This window comes from Trematomus bernacchii, unplaced genomic scaffold, assembly GCF_902827165.1.
Source record: "Trematomus bernacchii unplaced genomic scaffold, fTreBer1.1, whole genome shotgun sequence".
NCBI classification, from domain to species: Eukaryota; Metazoa; Chordata; class Actinopteri; order Perciformes; family Nototheniidae; genus Trematomus; species Trematomus bernacchii.
In genome coordinates, this window is record NW_022987688.1 from 73,685 (window position 1) to 97,500 (window position 23,816).

Here is a 23,816-nt window from a genome sequence, read left to right on the forward strand (position 1 = left end):
AATAATTGAAGAAAACGCTTAATTATAACTTAAAATAATCAAAAATGAAGTTTTGAAAAATTGTCAAAAAAATGACAGAGTGCCAACGGGAGAAGGGGCCAGACTATTGGCGCTTCGGGCCGATTTTTCCCCTTCTCCGATGGTTGGTACAACGGAGAAGGGGAAAAAGTCCCTGGGCTTCATTTCCACTTCTCTGTCAAAAAGATTCATCCATACTTTTCAAACTACCGTCTGCACGAAATCGGAAACCCAGTTTTTGGGTGCACTCAGAAAAATAACGGCTGTTGCAAATCATGGAAGAATGTATCCGCTCACCAAGCACTTTGAGTGGGCCTAATTTTGTGGCGCAAGGACCGTGAGTTGGATGATTTCGACCATGGAAGAATGTCAGGGGAGTCCGCGGGGGACTCCTGCGGGGTCATGAGGCACTATTTTGGGGTACAATTTTTACATTTTGACCCCTTTTCCCTGGTTCTCACCAAAGTTGAGTTGGATGATTTCGACCATGGAGGAATGTCAGGGGAGTCCGCGGGGGACTCCTGCGGGGTCATGAGGCACTATTTTCGGACACTTTTTTCCCATTTTCCCCCCTTTTGCCTGGTTCTTTTTATTTTTATTTTTTTTCCTGTTTTGGCCCGTTTGACCCGGTTCCTTCTGCCGGGGGCACTGCCCGGTCCCGGGTGCCCCCCCAGGGCTCGCGTACAGCCGTTTCACCCCCCACATTGACGGATTTTGACCCCTTTGCCCGGTTCTCACCAAAGTTGAGTGTGATGATTGCTGAGTCATGATGCACTATTTTGGGGTACATTTCCCCCATTATCAACACGGACTAGAGATGTCTCGGAGATGGCTCGGAGCCCACACCCTGGTTCTATGTAACCCTGGAGGAATGTCACATGAGTCGACAGGGGACTGCTGCTGGCTAATGAAGGACTATTTTGGGGTACATTTCCCCCATTATCAACACGGACTAGAGATGTCTCGGAGATGGCTCGGAGCCCACACCCTGGTTCTATGTAACCCTGGAGGAATGTCACATGAGTCGACAGGGGACTGCTGCTGGCTAATGAAGGCACTATTTTGGGGTACTTTTTTTTCATTTTCACCCAAATTTCCCTGGATGAAATATTTTTTAGTTTTTTTAGTTTTTAGCCCAGTTTTGGCCACAGCGTTGCCTGGAGGATAGGACTGAGATATGACAGACTCTCTGGCCGCCTCACAAGTCACTATTGTCGGACACTTTCTTTGCTTTACCCCGGTTCTATCACTCTTTCCTCCTTTGACCATACAACCCGTTTCCTGCTGGGGTGGTGCCTGGTTCCGGGGTACCCCAAACCCTCTCATGGTCGGGGCACCATGTATTGATGCATCGGACCCAATGTTGCCATCACCAGCCCCGCGTTGGTGCGGAAGTGGGACCATCTGACCCGGTGGTAACCCAATACTTCCCTTCGTCCATGCACCATGAATTGATGCATCGGACCCAGTGTCGCAACCACCGCTCACGCTAACGCATATAAACGGAGAACTATAACATAATTTTGATCAAATTCATTATGTGTGTTTCAGGAAGGATGTCATCTGAATGCCCGGTGTGCAGACTCTTCTATCTGGCATTGAACAAACACCTTAAGCACAAGCATGCAGTGCGGAACTTGGAGGAGAGGGGAATCCTCCTGAAAATAGCCAGTGGAAGGATAAATGTTCGGACCAAACCCTGTCCCATCGCTGGGTGTTCGTACGCTGGGAAGAGACTGGACCGTCATGTAAAACATGACCACCCTGAGTTGTCCCGACATGAAGGCACATCAGGTCATGGCAAGGCTGAAGCATAGTGTGGCACTGCAGTTGCTCCATGACCTCCGTGAGACTAACCCCATCATTGGAATGGCTACATCATTGGATATAGACAATGAGGAGGAATACCCCGGGCACCCTCCACCCTTCTCCCCACATACCGAGTGTGACAACGAGGACTGCAGGCAGGTGATGCTGGAAAATGTGGCATTGAGGGCTCAGAAGGATGCCCTCAATGATGAGGTGAAGACCCTGCGCTCCAGGCTGAAAAAGGAGCTAAAACCCAGGAAGCAGAGTGCTGCTGTTCTTGAGGAAGAGGACGAATGTATACGATTTAAGGGCCTGGCAATCCCAAGTACCTCCGGCATAAACACAGTAGCCTCAGGCAGCAATACCCCTGTGAAGAGCCCGGTGAAGACTGTCATGCAGTCCCCAGTAACCTCCGGTAGCGAGACCCCTGTGAGGAGCCCGGTGAAGACTGTCATGCTTGCAGTAGCCTCCGGTGGGAAGAGACCGGTCAAGAACCCTGTGAAGAGCCCAGTGAAGACTGTCATGCTTGCAGTAGCCTCCGGTGGAAAGAGACCGGTCAAGAACCCTGTGAAGAGCCCAGTGAAGACTGTCATATTACCAGTTTCCTCCGGTAGCGAGACCCCTGAGAAGAGCCCGGTGAAGACTGTCATGTTTGCAGTAGCCTCCGGTAGCGAGACCCCTGTGAAGATCCCGGTGAAGACTGTCATGTTTGCAGTAGCCTCCGGTAGCGAGACCCCTGTGAAGACCCCGGTGGAAACTGTCATGTTTGCAGTAGCCTCCGGTAGCGAGACCCCTGTGAAGACCCCGGTGGAAACTGTCATGTTTGCAGTAGCCTCCGGTAGCGAGACCCCTGTGAAGACCCCGGTGGAAACTGTCATGTTTGCAGTAGCCTCCGGTAGCGAGACCCCTGTGAAGACCCCGGTGGAAACTGTCATGTTTGCAGTAGCCTCCGGTAGCGAGACCCCTGTGAAGACCCCGGTGGAAACTGTCATGTTTGCAGTAGCCTCCGGTAGCGAGACCCCTGTGAAGACCCCGGTGGAAACTGTCATGTTTGCAGTAGCCTCCGGTAGCGAGACCCCTGTATGCCGGAAGACCCGTGCCTCTAAGCTGGCTAATGACTTGCCCTCTCCCTCAAATTACTGGTCCACTGGGTGTGGACGGGGGAATACCATGCGTGAAATCACGTTGCCTAGAAGCATGGAGGCGTACCTTCAGACATACTTGGATCACTGTTTGGGTGTCGCTCCGACAGTAAAACAGAAAGACAATGTTGTGTCGAAGATCAGCCGGATAAAGAACTTCATAGTATACATGGCCCATGGTGTTAACCGCCTGTCAGACTGGCTGTTCCTAAGAAACATGAAGATGATCCGTGGCTGGAGCGAGTATATTGTAAAGCCGGGCCGGGCAGTCACAACATCAGAGTTCTTCCTGAAGAATGTGCACCAGTTCATGGGGTACATGTCTGAGTCAAAGCCCCGGGGGTGCAAGCTCACCCAGTCTGATATGACCCACATAATGAGAGAGGTGAAAGCCAACATGAAACACTTGAATAAGGCAGTCACTCTACATCAGTTTAAGGTGAAGAGGAACAAACTGGATCGTCTGCCGAGCCAGGCGGAGCTTCTCGCCGCCATGGCGGCCGCTGAGAAGCGCATCCCGGAGCTCCTCGACCTGATGGCCGGCACGCCGACCTCAACCACCCAGAAGCTTCTCTATGGCTATCTCACCCTCCATTGGAGCCTCCTGTATGGCCACCGTACGGGCGTGTACGCAAACAGGAAAAACAGTGAGGTCTTAGAGGCAGCCATAAGGGGAACTGCTGAGGGCTACATCATCCATGTGCAGGATCACAAGACGGCCAAGACATATGGCGAAGCACAGCTGGCGCTTACAGTAGAGGAGTTTAGCTGGGTCATGCGGTGGATGGGGATTAAAGAGGCATTGCTGGGTCCTCAGAATGAATTCTTCCTTTTCACAAGGGGGAATCGGGCCTCCAAGAACCTGAACGCTCACTTGAAGAGGGCATGGGCTGATGCTGGGCTAGAAACAGCCGTCACCTTCACAATCCTGCGCACTGCCCTGGCTGACAATATCAAGCATCACCAAGATCCAGAAAGCCGGTCGATTCTCGCCAGGTTTATGTGTCACGACGTAACCACGGCGGACCGGTTCTACGCGAATGCGCCAGGTATAAAGGAGGCATTGAGAATCCGCTCCATGTTCAGGGCGTCATCAGATGCGGCAGCAGCTGCATCATCATCAGAAGGATGTCTACCGCTGTCAGATGGGGAGACCTCCGAAGAGGGCTGCTATAACAGTACTGCTGTATCATCTTCACCTGATGGGTCATTGGAGCTGCAGCAGCAGCGGAAGCGGAAGCGGGAGGGAAAGAGGCCAATGAAGTCGGGACCGGGGCTGGTTGACACTCCTGATGATGGGGCAGGGGCCGTGGACTCAACCTGTTTGCCCTGGTGCACCGTAAGAATTAGACGCCTAATTTGGTCCCCTGAATCCCGCTAAACATTGTGAATATGTATACCGTGTATATAATTATTATTATAATCCTGTGTATACATTTTGTAAATAGTACAATATCTCCAGGGCGCATAACTGCACTTTACAAGCCAGGAAAGGTGCCAGAATCCTGGGCATACATTTTGTTAATAGTGCAACACCTCCAGGGCGCATAACTGCACTTTAAAACGTAGGTTAAGAAATTTAGTAGTACTGTTATAGCAGCAGTAGTACGTGTAAATAGTTTATGTTTTAGCCTCTGTTGTACTGTGTTTTTTGTTAAAATAAAATAAAAAATAAAAAAAAAACAATAACCTTGATGGTTACCAGGGGCAGAAAAAGTGCCACTTTCCATCAGCACCGGGGAGGCACTCTCCTTGGTGCTGAACCCTGTGATGAGCGCTCAAGTGTTGGCGGAGGAGGTGTAAGCCAGAGGAGGGTGAACAAAAGTTAAAGTGTTTGAACCTCCAGCCCAGAAGGGGGGGTGATGCCGTGAAGAAGGCCGAATATGGATGCTGATGGGTGGACACAGAAGCACCATAAAACCACCCCCTTGTAAGACCACCAGGGGCACGAGAATACCCTGCACAGAAGGGGGGGTGATGCCGTGAAGAAGGCCGAATATGGATGCTGATGGGCGGACACAGAAGCACCATAAAACCACCCCCTTGTAAGGACCACCAGGGGCACGAGAATACCCTCCAGCCAGAAGGGGGGGGTGATGCCGTGAAGAAGGCCGAATATGGATGCTGATGGGCGGACACAGAAGCACCATAAAACCACCCCCTTGTAAGGTCACCAGGGGCACGAGAATACCCTCCAGCCCAGAAGGGGGGGTGATGCCGTGAAGAAGGCCGAATATGGATGCTGATGGGCGGACACAGAAGCACCATAAAACCACCCCCTTGTAAGGTCACCATGGGCACGAGGTTCTGGTGGGTGTGAATACCTGTGTTTAGTCCGTGGGGGAGTGCTTAACTGTGGGGGCCCGGGGACTCAGGGTGTGCAAGGTTATGGAGGTCCCACTGTTAGGGGCCCATGCTGGAGGTAATTAGTCCGTCCTTGGGGCTCTGTGAGCGGGCAAAAAGAGGTGATTTCCCCCTGGTCTCTGCTGGAGGTGCAGAGTCCCACTGTTAGGGGCCCATGCTGGAGGTAATTAGTCCGTCCTTCGGGGCTCTGTGAGCGGGCAATGAGAGGTGATTTTCCCGGTCTCCGCCTGGAGGTGTGAAATAAACAGAGTCCCCCTGTTAGGGACTGGTGCTGGAGGTCTCTAGTCCGTCCTTCGGTGCTCTGTGAGCGGGCAGAGAGAGGTGATTTTCCCCTGGTCTCTGCTGGAGCTGTGAAAGAAACAGAGTCCCACTGTTAGGGGCCCATGCTGGAGGTAATTAGTCCGTCCTTGGGGCTCTGTGAGCGGGCAGAGAGAGGTGATTTTCCCCTGGTCTCTGCTGGAGCTGTGAAAGAAACAGAGTCCCACTGTTATGGGGACATGCTGGAGGTCTCGAGTCCGTCCTTCGGTGCTCTGTGAGCGGGCAGAGAGAGGTGATTTTCCCCTGGTCTCTGCTGGAGCTGTGAAAGAAACAGAGTCCCACTGTTATGGGGACATGCTGGAGGTAATTATTCCGTCCTTGGGGCTCTGTGAGGGGGCAGAGAGAGGTGATTTCCCCCTGGTCTCTGCTGGAGGTGCAGAGTCCCACTGTTAGGGGCCCATGCTGGAGGTAATTAGTCCGTCCTTGGGGCTCTGTGAGCGGGCAGAGAGAGGTGATTTTCCCCTGGTCTCTGCTGGAGCTGTGAAAGAAACAGAGTCCCACTGTTATGGGGACATGCTGGAGGTAATTAGTCCGTCCTTGGGGCTCTGTGAGCGGGCAGAGAGAGGTGATTTTCCCCTGGTCTCTGCTGGAGCTGTGAAAGAAACAGAGTCCCACTGTTATGGGGACATTCTGGAGGTAATTAGTCCGTCCTTGGGGCTCTGTGAGGGGGCAGAGAGAGGTGATTTCCCCCTGGTCTCTGCTGGAGGTGCAGAGTCCCACTGTTAGGGGCCCATGCTGGAGGTAATTAGTCCGTCCTTGGGGCTCTGTGAGCGGGCAGAGAGAGGTGATTTCCCCCTGGTCTCTGCTGGAGATGCAGAGTCCCACTGTTAGGGGCCCATGCTGGAGGTAATTAGTCCGTCATAAACAGAGTGCTACATTTTGTAAATAGTGCAATATCTCCAGGGCGCATAACTGCACTTTACAAGCCAGAAATAATGTTTAAATGGTCGGGGAAAGTATTTTTAAATGTCTGGAAGAGAGTTTTAGACAGTCATTTTGCACGAAATCATTTAACATAGACGCTCTCCTGAAAATGCACAGAATATGTGCTTTTTCAGGAGACCGTCAATGTTAAATGATTTCGTGCAAAATGACTGGCTAAAACCTCGGAATAAGTGTTTGAAAAGCGGGGAAAAGTTGTTTAAAATAGTCTGATACCTCCAGGGCGCATCACCAAAAATGTACAAGCCAGGGAAGATGCCTGAATCCCGGATACTTTAGGTCTGTCACTTAGGGTGACCGCACCACTCCGACGCTCCCGAGAGCGGACGTCCATTGTTTGTAAGGCACCTAAGAGGGAGAAGGGGAAAAAGCCCCAAACAGTTGAGCCCCTTCTCCGTTGGCACCCTGTCATTTTTTAGAAACTTTTTCAAAACTTCATTTTTGATTATTTTAAGATATAATTAACCGTTTTCTTCACTTTCTTTTGCTTTCCACGGGTGGGGGCGCCTGGCAGACCGCCTATGAGCACCCAAATTCGGCCTGGATCATCCAGGATTTGTGGGCTAAGCTCCATAAACTGACTAAATCACCCAGAGAGGTCACCTTTCTAGCCCAAATATATATAATACAAATACATTTAAATAGTAAAAGGTGCAATTGTGCTCTGCATTACCCGGAATTTGATTTTCATAGCCCCATGATAGTGATTAAAAATCATTTTCATGGGAAAAAGTGTTAAAACGCCTGATTAAATTATATGCAGGACCCCAGTGAGCTTCAGACTATGTGCATTGTGTTGGGGAACCATATAAATGATAGAATAAATGTATTGAAATGCAAAGATAATGATTTAAAATCATTTTAGGGGGACAATTGTGGAGAGGAGCCTGAAAATGACTCTCCAGCACCCCGGATAACTACCAGTTCATCTGGTTTAAATGTGGTGGTGATAGTGGCATTAACTAGTACCCAGTACTGGGAGAGAACCAGGCTACAGCACATGTCTTTTCTACCCAGGAATAAGTGCTCAAAACATGGGTAAAAGTGTGTTAAAAGTTGGGGAACATGTTTCAAATGACAGCAGACTGCTGCTTGTTGGCAGGCTGAGTTCACTTGTCTCACACACACCCAGGGGGGAAAAGAGAACACATTGACCCCGGAATAAGTGTCTGAATCATGGGCACATTAGTGCTTAAAGTCGGGGGAACTGTTTTAATTCAGGACCAGGGTGAAGAGATGACACATTGACCCAGGAATGAGTGCTCAAAACGTGGGTAAAAGTGTGTTAAAAAGTCGGGGGAACTGTTTAAAATGACAGCAGACTGCTGCTTGTTGGCAGGCTGACTCAGTTCACCTGTCTCACACACACCCAGGGGGGAAAAGATAACACTTGTACCCAGGAATAAGTGTTTAAAAGGTGGGGAAAAGTTGTTTGAAATAGTATAATACCTCCCAGGGCGCATAACTGCACTTTACAAGCCAGAAATAATGTTTAAATGGTCGGGGGAAGTATTTTTAAATGTCTGGAAGAGAGTTTTAGCCAGTCATTTTGCACGATATCATTTAACATTGACGCTCTCCTGAAAATGCACAGAATATGTGCATTTTCAGGAGAGCGTCAATGTTAAATGATATCGTGCAAAATGACTGGCTAAAACCCAGGAATAAGTGTTTGAAAGGCGGGGAAAAGTTGTTTAAAATAGTCTGATACCTCCAGGGCGCATAACATGGGTAAAAAGTGTGTTAAAAGGTCGGGGAACATGTTTCAAATGACAGCAGACTGGTGGTTGTTAGCAGGCTGACTCAGTTCCCTTGTCTCACACACACCCAGGGGGGAAAAGATAACAGATTTAGCCAGGAATAAGTGTCTGAATCATGGGCACATTAGTGTTTAAAGTCGGGGAACTGTTTTAATTCAGGACCAGGGTGAAGAGATGACACATTGACTCAGGAATGAGTGCTCAAAACGTGGGTAAAAGTGTGTTAAAAAGTCGGGGGAACTGTTTAAAATGACAGCAGACTGCTGCTTGTTGGCAGGCTGACTCAGTTCACCTGTCTCACACACACCCAGGGGGGAAAAGATAACACTTGTACCCAGGAATAAGTGTTTGAAAGGCGGGGAAAAGTTGTTTGAAATAGTATAATACCTGCCGGGCGCATAACTGCACTTTACAAGCCATAAATAATGTTTAAATGGTCGGGGAAAGTATTTTTAAATGTCTGGAAGAGAGTTTTAGCCAGTCATTTTGCACGATATCATTTAACATTGACGCTCTCCTGAAAATGCACAGAATATGTGCATTTTCAGGAGAGCCTCAATGTTAAACGATATCGTGCAAAATGACTGGCTAAAACCCAGGAATAAGTGTTTGAAAGACGGGGAAAAGTTGTTTAAAATAGTCTGATACCTCCAGGGCGCATCACCAAAAATGTACAAGTCAGGGAAGGTGCCTGAATCCCGGATACTTTAGGTCTGTCACTTAGGGTGACCGCACCACTCCGACGCTCCCGAGAGTGGACGTCCATTATTTGTAAGGCACATAATACGGAATAGGGTAATTCTTTTAACTTAAAGATATCAGCTAGAAATTTCTCCAGTTAATTACTTACAATAAGACAATTGTTTTTTGTATTACAAGTTTTCTGAAATAGCATGTTTAAATGAGCCATTATCTCATTAGATATGCGCATATTTTAATACATTTCAGGAATCGAAATCTGAACTTTGGATAAAGCCAGGTTCAATATTCTTGTTTCATTTTGTAGTCATATTAGAATCTAAGGCTTTTACAGAAGGGATTTTGGATATCTCTTTTTATCACTCCATAAATCAGAAAATACTGTCAACAGCCCTAAAATATCAATTTCCGCCATGTTTTTAGGTATAAAATGTTATATAATTCAGGCTATGAATGATATATGAACAAACCCTTCTGTAAAAGCCTTCATAATATTGATAGGAATATAACTGGAAGGTTTGGTGTATGTACGTGCTACTGAAGTGGACATTTCGGACTCAGAAGAGGAGAAAAAACTCATTTTGAGAAAACAACCTTTAAAGATTGCAGTGTGGCGCTAGCTAAACCCTCCTGTTCTTTGGATGACAGCTTGCGCCTCGACGCACTCCGTGAAGGTATTTCATGTTCGGGGTCATTTGTTTTTTGTATAACCTTGCTTCGTGCAAGTGACAATTGTTGTCGTCTTCTCTGTGAACGTTTTTTTCGCCGTTCTTTTGCCATTTTGAGATTTAAATTTCTAGCGGAAAGCTAACCAGGAAGTGTTTTAGCACACCACGTGACGCATCTGAACGAATCACGTTGTCAGAAATTGACACCAGCCAATGAGATTTTGTTTCTTGGTTTAACCTGTTTCACACCTTCCCCCCGGTACCGGGCAGATAAACGCGTCATTTGCAGGAAACAACGTCTAAGGAATCTTAATATTGAATAAAACTATGAATGTGTTATATCCATGTAACGGGAAGAAACTCAGCTAACTGATCTTTTTAATTTTTTTTTTCAAAAAAAACCCACATTGCTAGCACTCAGCCTCTGAATTAGCCTCAAGCGAAAAAAACGTAACATACTAAGGCAACTAAACTCACTCTAACTCCCTTATTACTTATCCTAGATGCACAACCAACCACTCTTTTTTGGTGTCCTGGAGACACTGAATCTAACGGTGCCCTCCTCAACACTCAGTGATAAACATTCGCGACGCTCTAAACGAAAGCGTACATCATCACATGTGGAGCTAAGAAGCTAAACACGTAAATATGGCTTACCTTGGTCAAAAGTGGTCTTCAATGGCATTAAAACGATAAAAAAACGATGCTGCAGTTAATCCATAGGTTCATCCTATGTGTCTGTGCCTTCTTTGAAATTATTTCTGATAATCCATAAGCAATACAACTGCGTTTTAGTTTCCAAACTCCAGAAGGAGACATTCCTCCACTTTGGTTTCGTTTTCCACACGCGAAGCAACCACATTTTTTCTTTACAACGTGTCTGGGTGGGAGACTCCCCCTTCGATTCTATTGGCTCTAACGGTCACAAGGGTATGTCAACCAACCAAATCGAGCAAGGGGGGCCAGAGATAGGTCAAATCCACCCAAATGACCCCAGATGGCCCAGTTTTTGGCTAAATCTCTCTAAAAAGGTGAAATTTCACTTGTTTTGCATCAATCTTGATACAGGGTACTTATTATATGTTGTACTTTGGATTCCTAAAGCTTTTAGTCTACTAACCCATCATCCAAGGGTAGTTTTCACTATCTGTAAAAAATAATTTTTGGATGGACACTAAATTTACAGTTTTTTACTATGTAAAATCTGAATTTTCTTTAAAATAAAAAACATTTATATTGATTCTGACACTTCTACATCCAACTCACAGGTTTATCATTACTTTGAGAACAAAGATTATTAATTTAACCCTTTTAGAAGGGAAGATATGGTCATTTGTTCTGGGAATGTCATTTTCGAGCCTGAGACCTGAAAAACAGGCTCAGAGTGGAACAGGTTAAGACCCCTTTGTACTTTCACGATTGGTTGCTGATACAAAGGAAATGACCATGTTTGGATCCGATGAGATTGTGCATGAGAGACGGAGCTTTCCAACGATACCTCTGATGACATGGTGCAAACAGCGGTCGCGGTACTTTATGTTACGTTAGAATGCTAACTTTTGGTGAATTTAGGAGAAACCTGCAGACGCAAATAGACAAACTATAGTATTTCCCGATTAAAATTCAGAAAATATTCAACAAAACTGAATCTGATGACGGCCTTTTGAGGGCAGCTGTTCCATACGGACACATTGTAATATAATAACAGGGATTTCAATGTTTTTCCTCCGGTTCCTGCGGCAGGTTTTCATGCCGCTGCTTCTCTCTTTTCTCTACATTAATAACAACCATAATAACATATATTATTAATTCTTCTTCCTCCCGTTTGCAGTCGCAGGTATCCCCCTTCCTGCAGCAGGTCTTCATGCCTCTGGTCCTCTCGATCTTTGAGGTTTTGGGCCGCCCGGCGGAGGAGAACGACCAGGCGGCGGCGCTGGAGAAGCAGATGCTGAGGAGGAGCTACTTCACCTTCATCCAGACGGTGGCCGGCAGCGGCATGAACGAGGTCATGGCCAACCAGGGTACGTGTGCACGGAGAAACATTCAATATCTGAGAGGAAACTGAGGAAAATCTGCTCAAAGAAACGTGTTTTATTGCTTAAAATGGAAGAAAACGGTGAAAAACACAAGATTTTATTTCACTGTTCGAGAGAGACACGCTAGCAGTTTCCCTCCGTTTCCAGTCTTTATGCTAAGCTAACAGACAACATATGACTAACATCAAATGAAGAGAATTTCCTGCAGATGTTGGATTTTTTTGTAGTAAATTTAACACAAAATTCAAGTTTTTATCCAGTTTTCTTTCTCAGAATATCCTCGACAACACCTCCTTTTTTTAAGATGTACTTCTCCTTTTACGATGGCCCTCAAACTGTGATTTTTAAACCGTTTATTTGTGTTTTTTCTCAGAATCTTCCCATTTCTTAACTGTATGAATGTTTTCTATGTTCCTCCAGGAGCGGAGAACATCGAGCGCGTCGTGTTCACGATCATCCAGGGCGCCGTGGACTTCCCCGACCCGATCGCCCAGAAGAGCTGCTTCATCATCCTCTCCAAGCTGGTGGAGCTGTGGGGTGAGATATACACATATACATATATACATATATACATACATACATATATACATATATACACATATACATATATACACATATACACATATACACATATATCTAAAGTATTCTGTGTGTTTCTAACTGAGTGTTGCTCTTCCTGCAGGAGGGAAAGACGGCATGGTGGGATTCCCCGACTTCATCTACAAACACATCGTCCCCGCCTGTTTCCTCGCTCCGCTCAAACCCAGCTTCGACCTCTCAGACGCTCAGACCGTTCTGGTGAGGGTCCCCAAAAACAAATGTGTAATCAGGGAATCAACTCTGAGTTTCTGGGATTCAGATATTACATTACGGGAAGAAAACACGGATATCATGTTTTTTTCTGCATCGGGGCTAGATTTGGATATTTTAACGATTTTCATTTTTCTCAATTTAGACTTTTTGGGATTTATAGATTTTCTTAGATTTTTTGGGGATCCTTATTTATATAGATTTTTTTTAAATAATTTTTTCTTCTTATATTTAGATTTTTTTAAGATTTAGGGGAAAATAATTGGGATTTACATTTTTTTTTTTTTTTTATTTAATGGATTAAGATTTGTTTTTGATTTTGTATTACAATTTAAAATTATATAGAATTTTGATTACATTTTTTTTTTTTATTTTGATATTTTTTACTCCAGAAATCTGAGTATCAAACAGAGCGTCATGCGGCAGAGACAGCTTTGTTTTTACGGAGCTCCGAACTCACGTTGTTGTTTACGTCACGTTGTTGTTTACGTCAGGAGACATCTTGTTTACGTCAGGACACATCTTGTTTACGTCAGGAGACATCTTGTTTACGCGCGTCATGTTGTTGTTGTTTACGTCTAACGTGTTGTTAACGTTTCTCTTCTTCCAGACGCTGTCGGAGTGTGCGATCACGCTGAAAACTATTCATCTCAAACGGGTACAAACTCTTATTTTAATACATTTAAAATACTGCAATGTATTCCTCATTTATTTATGAATCTGTGATATTTTGTGTTTCAGGGTCTGGAGTTTATCCAGTTTCTGCAGCAGGAGTATCTTCCCTCTCTGCAGGTCGCTCCGGAGATCTCAAAGGTGAGCTTACCTGAGGGAACGAGTCTGAGTTTCGTCTCTTTTCTCATAACAGAGGGTTTTTGGCTTAAATCTTGTAATTGTGACTTGATTACGTCAATATGTTCTATCAAACTGTTGTTTTTCTGTGATATTTAATGAATATTATGAATAATTTTATGTAAATTTGTATTTTTGCATGATGCTGTTGTTTATTCCTCACACTCCTGCTGTGTTTAGGCCTTTATACAAATGGACTTTATTTCGCATATTTTTTACTTAAAACGTCGTATTTTCTACATTAAATTAGCAAAAACCAACATGTAATACCTGTAATTTGCCTCCATATTTTATTGGATTTAGTGAAAAATAAGAAATATATGAAGATACAAAAAAATGATGCAAGAAATGTCTTAAAAAAGCACAAAAAGAGGTCTTTATGTCGCATTAAATACTGTATAAAGTTAGTTTAGCTGTAAAATGTTGACTTTATTCGCAGGAGCTCTGTCAGGTTCTTCAGCAGCCGGACGTGAAAGTCCTGAAAAACGACATAAAGGTACGACCGATTGAATTACAATAAATAAAGCGTGTTTTTAATAACTTTATTCACTAATAACGTCCCGATGTCTCCTCTTTAGGCGTTCTTCCAGCGGGCGAAACTGTAGGAAATAAAAAACTGGAAGTTCTCTTTGAAAAAGGACTCGAGACAGGAAGCGGTCGAACGCGCCGCGCACTACCAAAATAAAAGACCTTAGCATAGGAGCTGCTTTTGCACTTAAACGTGGCTCGAAGGACGGAAGAATCCTCCGAAGACGAGCTGTCCACGACTAACGAGACGATTAACCAGGGACGATAACGAGGAGATAACGAGGAGATATTGAGGTGATAACGAGGGACGATGATCGGACGTTGGACAGGAAACAGATCTTTGGAGGACGCAAAAGAACGGAAAAGTTTTGGTAACAATCCTGAAAGAAGCTTCACTGTAAACCCTCACGTTAGAGAAACTGAGGCGACGTATCGAAGGCGTTGTGGGGGAAATAAATAAGATGTGGAGCCGCGAGGTGGAGGAACATTCTGAGGAGAAATTAGGAAAATCAGACATTAAAGTGGAGATTTTAGGAAAAACCTTTGTGAATTTTCTGAGATTTAAATTGCTGAATTTACAAGATTATTATTATTATTATAATTTGACGAAACCAAGATGACATTTTGTAAAATGAAATGTACGATTTAAGAAGAAAATGTATTTGATTTACCAGAATTTTTGGGGGAAATTGTCATGAAATTTAATTTAGTAAAAATAAATATTAATTTCAGAAAGAAATCTGATTTATTGGGAGAAAACTTGAATATTCTTCAAAAATAATTATTTAATTAGTAAAATATTTTTAAGAATTAAGTGTTGAATTAACGAGGAAAAAATGAAATTTTCTTTAGATATCTTGAATTTTTTTTCCCACAAATAAATCCTTTAAATCTCAGAAAGAAATCCACATATTTTCTCCTAGATTTCCCGACTTTAATCCTGAAGCTTTTCCAGTTCTTTCCAGAACATTATTCGCCTCTTTGGCTCCATATTTAAATATTTAACCTCCGATGGCACTCATTTGCCTCCATAGTGTTTATCTGTGTGTTACATATTTAATTAAATCCTGAAACACCTGAAGCTTCTCTCCTTCTCGTTAGAAATGTAAACACAGGTGTCGCTGCTAAACGGACAGAATATAAAGGGCTGAATTATTTTATTTTTATGGCATCCATTTTGTTTTTTATGCGTCGAGGAATGGATTTTTTTTTAAGGTTTGAAGTGAAAACGCTCGCTCTGCATCGTCTCAATTTTTAATAAAAACACCCTGAATTTTAAAGCCGATAAACTACTCGTTCCTGACGTAGAGACCCTCGTTACAGACGTAGAGACCCTCGTCACAGACGAACACAATGTAAATAAGAGAATAAGATGATTAAAACAAATGTAAATAAATAGTTTTTCTTTTTCTTTTAACCTTCAATTTCACCTGGAAACGAAGTATGGAAGCTCATTCGTGCCAAGAAAATAAAAAAAGATAAATATTTAAATTATATTTTTTGGCTTTTTCTCATAATTGTGATTATTATTAATTAATAACGACTGAAAAGCTCCTCTTATAATAAATATTTTTATTGATTATGATTTTTAATAACAATCTTTTTCACTTTAATAATCTTAGCATTTTTATTAAAAAAGGCACATTTGTGACTCTTTATCTCATTATTTGGATTCAAAGTGAAAGTTAAACTCACTTAAATAACATTAAAAAATATAATTTTAAATAATAAAACTCACAATTCTGACTTAAAAATGTCCAAAAATCTGATTATTTTTTTTATAATTTCTTAAATGTTATCCTTTGTTTTATTGACACTAAAGAGCTTCCATAGGGTCCCATGAACTGTACAGAAGAAGAAGCTCCAATTAGTTTTATACTTAATTATGCAAACGCTTCAATTCAAACTGTGAAGATCTGGAGAGAAAAAACAATCAAAAACTGAAGGAAACATGTTGAATTTTCTGCTTTAAAATTTGGGATTTTGCGACGCCGTGCTTTGATGTTTCTTTGATTGATTCCTGTTTTTAGTTATAACTTTAAAAATTATTATTTTCCCATAAAAGTGAAGCACGAAAACTCCCGGAGAAAGTGCCTAAAAATTGACCAAAATTAGAAAGTCGTGCATTTAATTAGAGCTAGTTTTTATTTATTTTTGTCAACAAATCCAACAAATTAGAATTTCAAAAAAATCCCAAAACAGGAGAAAAACCCTCAAAAATTTACGAGAACAAAAAAAATTGATTTAAATGTTAGATTTGATAGAAATTTTTTATAAAATCCAAGTTTTTAAAATTATAATTTAGCGAGACGTTCTGCATTTTGTTGTGAAAATATTTTTTGACTATTTTTCTTGAGATTTGTTGACAAGAAGAAAGTAGATTATTAAATGCCTTCAAATAATTCTAAATAAAACAACAATTCAGTCAAAATGCAAAAAAAAATCTGAATAAAATACTGAACAATTTACCACATGGACATCACTACTACACTCGCGCTCCTATTGGCTATCGCTCCAACACATTGCACGTGATAGGTTAAGGGGCGGGACATCTATAAGCGGTTGACCAATCACACTACTTTGAGAAATACTCATTTATCAAGTTGTTTGACAAAAGGTGAATTTTAGGAGTAAAAACTCGGAAAGGGATTTTTTTTTATTACAAAACTCTTGTCTTATTTTTGCTTTTTCTGTCAATTGTTACAAAGTTATAGAATAATAAACTACAGATCTTTGAGGGGGGTAAAAGTACCAGGTGTTCACAGGTAAACCAGGTGTTCACAGGTAAACCAGGTGTTCACAGGTAAACCAGGTGTTCACAGGTAAACCAGGTGTTCACAGGTAAACCAGGTGTTCACAGGTAAACCAGGTGTTCACAGGTAAACCAGGTGTTCACAGGTAAACCAGGTGTTCACAGGTAAACCATGTGTTCACAGGTAAACCAGGTGTTCACAGGTAAACCAGGTGTTCACAGGTAAACCATGTGTTCACAAGTAAACCAGGTGTTCACAGGTAAACCAGGTGTTCACAGGTAAACCGAGTGTTCACAGGTAAACCAGGTGTTCACAGGTAAACCAGGTGTTCACAGGTAAACCAGGTGTTCACAGGTAAACCATGTGTTCACAAGTAAACCAGGTGTTCACAGGTAAACCAGGTGTTCACAGGTAAACCATGTGTTCACAGGTAAACCAGGTGTTCACAGGTAAACCAGGTGTTCACAGGTAAACCATGTGTTCACAGGTAAACCAGGTGTTCACAGGTAAACCAGGTGTTCACAGGTAAACCAGGTGTTCACAGGTAAACCAGGTGTTCACAGGTAAACCAGGTGTTCACAGGTAAACCATGTGTTCACAGGTAAACCAGGTGTTCACAGGTAAACCAGGTGTTCACAGGTAAACCATGTGTTCACAGGTAAACCAGGTGTTCACAGGTAAACCAGGTGTTCACAGGTAAACCAGGTGTTCACAGGTAAACCAGGTGTTCACAGGTAAACCAGGTGTTCACAGGTAAACCATGTGTTCACAGGTAAACCAGGTGTTCACAGGTAAACCAGGTGTTCACAGGTAAACCGAGTGTTCACAGGTAAACCAGGTGTTCACAGGTAAACCATGTGTTCACAGGTAAACCAGGTGTTCACAGGTAAACCAGGTGTTCACAGGTAAACCAGGTGTTCTCACAGCAGGAGGTGAAAAATAAAAAGGTTGTTTATGAATGAGTGATTTTTATTTAGAGCGTTATTAGGAGCGGTTGAATCTGTTCGATGATGAAATGTGTTTTTGTTTTGATATGAAGAGAAAAGAGAGATTCTGTTCGAACTAATAAAGTGTTCCTCAAATAATCCTCTCTTATTTATTCATGTTTCAGACGTTTAATATGTTTCAGCTCGGGCCTCATCACTCCACAGATATACAAAGCACGATGAGTGATGATTAAATAACTACCCCCCCCGAGCCTACAGGTGGTGGGGGGGCAGCGAGCAGCGACGTAGAGTAGCAGCAGCAAGCAATGCATGGAGAGAGATCTGGCAGGTTCAATAGAGCGGCACATTAAGGACACTCTGGTTGGCTGTAGAGTGGCACGGGGCGTTATGTGTGAATGCAGCATGAGTGCTCGAGCCTGAACTAGCTCGCAGGCTTCGCCCCATAAACGGCAAGGCACCCCCACCACCACTCTGCACTTTGATACAGCAGAACCACAAGGTATGCCCTAAGAGGGGCTGTGCAGACCCTCTTAGGTCCAGTTCCTTTGGTAAACGGTTTCTCTGTGAGGACACCAACACTCTGGAACACAATACCAATACAGATAAGGAATAACACCTCCTATCATACATTTAACCACTATCTTAAGAACTGGCTTTTAAGCAATCAAACATGTGAACACTTTTCACTGTATCATAGTATGATAGTGTTTCATCTGTTTGCATGTTTGTCTGGTCCTATGTGTTGTCTGTTGTCTGGTCCTATGTGTTGTTGTCTGTTGTTGTCTGGTCCTATGTGTTGTCTGTTGTCTGGTCCTATGTGTTGTTGTCTGTTGTTGTCTGGTCCTATGTGTTGTCTGTTGTCTGGTCCTATGTGTTGTTGTCTGTTGTTGTCTGGTCCTATGTGTTGTTGTCTGTTGTCTGGTCCTATGTGTTGTTGTCTGTTGTTGTCTGGTCCTATGTGTTGTTGTCTGTTGTTGTCTGGTCCTATGTGTTGTTGTCTGTTGCTGAGTGTATTCTTTTTTAATTTTGTTTTTATTTCTCTAGTCTTGTTGTGGTTATTTTAACATCTTGCCAAAAGGACAACAGTTGAAAATTAGCCTGCTGGCTAACACTGGCACGTTTACAGCAATGTTGATCTATGTGCACTGGCCTTTAAATAAATAAACAAACAAACAAAAAACCAATTTGATGTTATGAAGAACATTAGTTTTCCAAAGTGACAGCTACAGCACGAATGCATTTCTTTGCAGGCTCCTAATCTGATCACAGCGAACACACTTCATGGGTACAGGCTGTCTCAGGTGGGTGTGTAGCGGCCTTTACACTGGCTGCTACGCTGCATTCCTTTGGCAATAACCCTTTAGACTTTAGAAACCACAAGAACAGGGAAAGGTTATACGGGGCCCAGAATAAGAAAAAGGCGATCACAGTGGAAAGGATCAGCTTGACCACACGGTGCTTTTTAGCACTCCTCATGTTCAGCAGCATGGGGAGGATCCTTGAGTAGCAAACGATCATCACCAGCAGAGGGATCACTAGACCAACACATGCATTGTGAAGGTGTTATAAAGCCTCCAGTCATCGCTTTCTGGTTCGTCACAAGCCGCCCCATCGGACGTGAAGATGACACAGAGAGATGCAGAAGCTCAGCGTCCAGACGAACACGCTCAGGGCGACGGCTGACCTCAGGGTGCGATATCGTGCCACCTTGTGAGCGTGCAGGATGACCATGTAGCGGTCAAGCGTCATGACCACCATGAAGAAGATGCTGCTGAAGAAACCAGTGCTGTGGAGCCGGAGGCCAAGCGGCACAGAAAGTCTCCGAGAGTCCATTGAGCGACCCTGGAGTAGTGAGAGTAGAAAGGCAGCGTGAGGACGAAGAGGAGAGAGCCAGGTTCAAAAGGCAGATGTCTGTGGAGTTGGTCTGTTGCCGATGCTTCACCAGGAGAGAGGGAGGGGAAGATTACCATGCACCCAGTGGCGGCCGGTCCATAGGGGCGCTCGGGGCGCCGCCCCACCTCTAATATATATATTTTTTATTTTTTATTTTGAATGAACAAGGTAAATATTATATAATTGGTATCAGTAAAATGTATAATCTACAATAAAATCTCGTTTAAAATGGTGTTACGATGTCTAAAGTTACTGATAAGTCACATGTTTCCTGCCTGGCCTTGCCCGTGTATCATTACCTTCTCTCGTCTGGGCGCTAAGAGAGGAGCCCTCAACCAGTGCAGCAGCAGCCACTAGCAGCTGACTGTTGCTATCTGTAAACTATGCCGTGAAACATAATTTCAGCCAATCAGCGTCGTCAAATCTGATGGTCACCGGGCGCCAATGTCAGCGCCCGGTGCAGTCTGTGAGTAGTTTGGACAGTGACTCGTATCCGGGTGACGCAGTAGTTGATGAGGATGGCTTCGTGTGCAGGTGGAGTCTCCGGACCTCGGTCCCCGCCTAATTCCGTTCAAGAGCTAATCTCCAATCCTTTCGAAAGGAGAAGTTTGGCAGATAAATTGTTGCTTAAAGACCTTGGACCGGACCGACCCGATTTGAATATATCGCAGCAATCTCGTGAAAAAGACAAAACTTATACACGAGGCTTCGCATGTAGCTGGTACACCAAAAAGGCTTGGCTAGCTGGATGCAAACAGGTACATGCTGTCTTTTGTTTCCCATGCTTGCTCTTCAAACAAAGAGTGTCGCTTAAAATCTGCTTCCCATCGGACTAAAACCTCCATGTAATCTGAAGACAGATACTTGAAGTTATTTAAACCTTTTGCAAACGTTATGTTCTTTCTTGCTCTAGCCTTGCCAGTTACATTGTACATAACACATATTATCATTATGCTAACTGGTTGTTCGTGTTAGACGATGTAGCTTTTTCATTTCTGAGTTATTGCTATATGTAAATAAGCCTGTTTGTAAATAATCCTCAGAGAAACAAAGAAAAAACACAATGTATGACGTTTTGTGCTGTGGTTCTTTTTTTTAAATTGCATTTATTCACAGTTCAGTTTGAAATGCTTTAGTGACTTGTATTGAACCACTTAAATATGTATAATTAATGCTACTGAAAAGATGCTATTAATGACCAGAAACACATTATCTACAGTTTGTATATCCCACATGCAGTTCACTGCAAAGCCACTTGGTGGAGGTGTTGGTTCATAAAACATGAACAGTTTGAAGAAAGACAAAAACAGACCAGTTCTCTAATGGCGCATTTCCACTACACGGTCGGCCTCGGCCACACTCGGTACGGCTCGGTACGGCTTGGCCGCGTTGGGCCTTAACAGGGCCGACTCACTTCATGCTGCGCTTCCATTACAGTTTAGGAACTGGGGTAGTTACTATAGTAACGCAGTGTAGGCGGAGCCGTGACGTCATCTTCAATGAGAAATCCAGAAACACAACACAGCCGTTAGCTGTGAGCACTCAGAGCTCACAGCTCCTTATATATGTTCAGAAACTCGACAAAAGTTAAACAAGTACACACCACAGACTGCCTGTGTCATGGTGAATACAGTCACTGCCTTATTTATGTCTGTATAGGCCGTTGTTGTGAGTGTGGACGGTCGGGGCATATACTGCGTTAGCTTAGCCAATCTCCATCTAGAAAAACACGAATTTTAAAAGGTTTTTCGCCTGCCGTCTGTCTGCAGACTTGACAAAGCATTAATTCATGGTTTTTACTAACCGGTATCAGTATGTTGTTACTTCGGCATCATTTTGAAACGTGTATTACAATTAAATCACGGTCAAATATGTCCATCTTGTTGTAGTTCTAGCCCTCTTGCCAGCGCTCCTCTCTCTAGTTTAGCATACTCAGCCCGACTCAGCCCTGTTTGTTGGCCCCGATAGAACCACAATTTTCTAGGGCCAGAAAAGAGGGGAAAAAGTGGCCCCGCGCCGTGCCGCGCCGGAACGAGGCCTAGTGGAAGCACAACCAAAAAAGGGGACGGCACGACACGGCACGCTTAAAGCGAGCTACGCGCTGCAATGGAAATGCGCCATTACATCACCAGAAGTCATCATTTAAGGGGTCATCCCCCCTGGCCCCCCGGGTCCGTTTGATTCTATATGTTAAGAGCCCCACCAAAAAAAAAGGCCACCAGCCGCCACTGCATGCACCATTTGTAAAGTAATGGCTTTGTTTCATTTCTCTTTCTAATTGTAATTCAATGGGACTTTGTTAGCATGAAAGTGAAAAGAAACAATAGGTACTGCCAAAGCATCAAAATACAAAATATGTACACTATCATATGATATACAAACAACATTAACATACATTTCAAATGGTTACAAATTAATGATATATATACAGTAATACAATTACACTTCAACACACACACACACACACACACACACACACACACACACACACACACACACACACACACACACACACACACACACACACACACACACACACACACACACACACACACACACACACACACACACACACACACACAGCTCTGCTCTGATAGGCTGTGTGTTGTGTAGACTCACATCAATGTTGTAAATCCTCTAAAAAAAGACTTAAGAAAAACCCTTTATTTGTACATTTGTCATATCGTGATTTTTTTTGTGGTGCCGGAGAGGAGGTTCGGTCAAGTCTGGTCGGCCTCGTGTGGATCCTCTCACAATTTCGCCCACCTGTTTTCGATCGTGGACAGGACGACCCTTTTGAGTTTTTTTTCTGGTGACTGAGAGGAGGTTCGAGCATGTCTGGTCGGCCTCGTGTGGACCCTCTCGCTTTTTCACCTCCTCGACGGCGGCTTGGGCCGTCGCCCATGCCTTCTTCGACCCGTGGGTGTCGCGCTCCTGGACCCCGTCTCGCCTCGACTCTACGGTTTCGGACGTCGCCCATGCCTTCATCGGCCCGTGGGTGGCGAGCTTCGGGACCCTGCCTGGCCTCTCCTATAACCGCGGCTCACGGTTCGCCTCGACGGCGGCTTCGGACGGCGCCCCGTCTGGCCTCTTCCTTCGCCTCGGCAGCAGCTTCGGACGTCGCCCACGCCTTCATCGGCCCGTGGGTGGGGCGCTTCTGGACCCTGCCTGGCCTCTCCTATAACCGCGGCTCACGGTTCGGCTCACGGTTCGCCTCGACGGCGGCTTCGGACGGCGCCCCGTCTGGCCTCTCCCGGGGACACGGCTCCTTCCTCCCGAGGACTTCGTACCCTAACCCTAACCCTCGCCCTCGTTGGGGCCCCTACCCTCTCCTGCGGCCCCGTTCCATGGCCCGGCCCTCGCCGGCGGCCCCGCCCTCCTCGGCCCCTGTGGTGCTTCCTCCCGGACGCGAGGATTGTGTCCATGGTTGAATTCTGGGGGGGCTTGTGTAGTGATCACTTATTAATACACTGGGTTACATAATTCAATCAAGGAACTACAGGTTGGGGGTATTGTTCCGCACGGACACAAATGTTGACGGTACCTACTGTGTACTTACTGCGTGCCCTCCCTTTCGCTTTCTCTTCTCTTCCTGGGCTGCGACCCGACAACATGTCTATTTCTGTCGCTCATTAAAGTACCCATTTGCACCTTCATTGCACCGCCTCCGACTCCCTTCTCTCGGCACTACAAAGTGTACATATTCTTTGAGAAAGGGGCCAGAGGGATGGGAGACCAAACTGGAAAAAATGCTGCTCCAAAAACAAGTTAAACAATAATAACTTGAAATGAGTCCAAACCTCTGCCAACAGAACAGGTGAACATGAGCTTGGTGAGAGTCCTTGAAATAAGAAGGGATATTTAGTTAAATCACATCTAGTAATAATCTGGAGAACTCATGGTGAACTATATTTGACCAGAATCAGGATGTGCTGTGTTTCAATATAAGCCTCAAATGCTCAAAGGTTTTCTGTGTTCTGATGTTAGTTGGTGATTTTCTAATAAATATGTAAAAGAACATGTGTTTCTTCTGAGATACAACTCAAAATAAGATGATTTGACTGAACAAGATGATGCATTGTCTAAAAACAAGACCCGATATCTCACTGCAGTGTTACTCCTGAAGTGTCTTCTCTCAGGTGGAGAGACATACTCTGACTGGATGTTAGACACAGATACTGGGAAAGATTTAGAGCTTTTGTAGTGCAGGTGCATGTTGCAAAAAAAGTATTGTTACAGTGGAAGAAGGGGGCGGGGCGTCTGAAGTCAAAGATGAATCT

The 23,816-nt window shown here is 44.3% G+C and overlaps 1 protein-coding gene and 1 pseudogene across 1 annotated transcript; one reads left to right on the plus strand and one right to left on the minus strand.

Annotated features, from left to right (window-relative positions):
• The first annotated feature begins 11,555 nt into the window (after positions 1 to 11,555).
• LOC117488227 (exportin-T-like) lies at positions 11,556 to 14,464 on the plus strand. The gene is made up of 7 exons (XM_034137024.1): positions 11,556 to 11,741; positions 12,177 to 12,293; positions 12,439 to 12,554; positions 13,177 to 13,224; positions 13,308 to 13,379; positions 13,855 to 13,911; positions 13,994 to 14,464. Exons 1-7 carry the CDS (start codon positions 11,585 to 11,587, stop codon positions 14,018 to 14,020), a joined length of 594 nt encoding a protein of 197 aa, XP_033992915.1. The 5' UTR covers positions 11,556 to 11,584; the 3' UTR covers positions 14,021 to 14,464.
• Positions 14,465 to 18,906: 4,442 nt separating this feature from the next.
• Positions 18,907 to 23,816, minus strand: part of LOC117488259 — a 5,718-nt pseudogene continuing 808 nt past the window's right edge.

Bases quoted from the DNA above. Each gene is read 5' to 3' on its own strand.
- LOC117488227 (XM_034137024.1), top strand. From the start codon at position 11,585: ATGCCTCTGGTCCTCTCGATCTTTGAGGTTTTGGGCCGCCCGGCGGAG. The intron at 11,742-12,176 runs GTACGTGTGCAC...ATGTTCCTCCAG, and splicing joins CGAGGTCATGGCCAACCAGG to GAGCGGAGAACATCGAGCGC. The intron at 13,225-13,307 runs GTACAAACTCTT...TTTGTGTTTCAG, and splicing joins AAACTATTCATCTCAAACGG to GGTCTGGAGTTTATCCAGTT.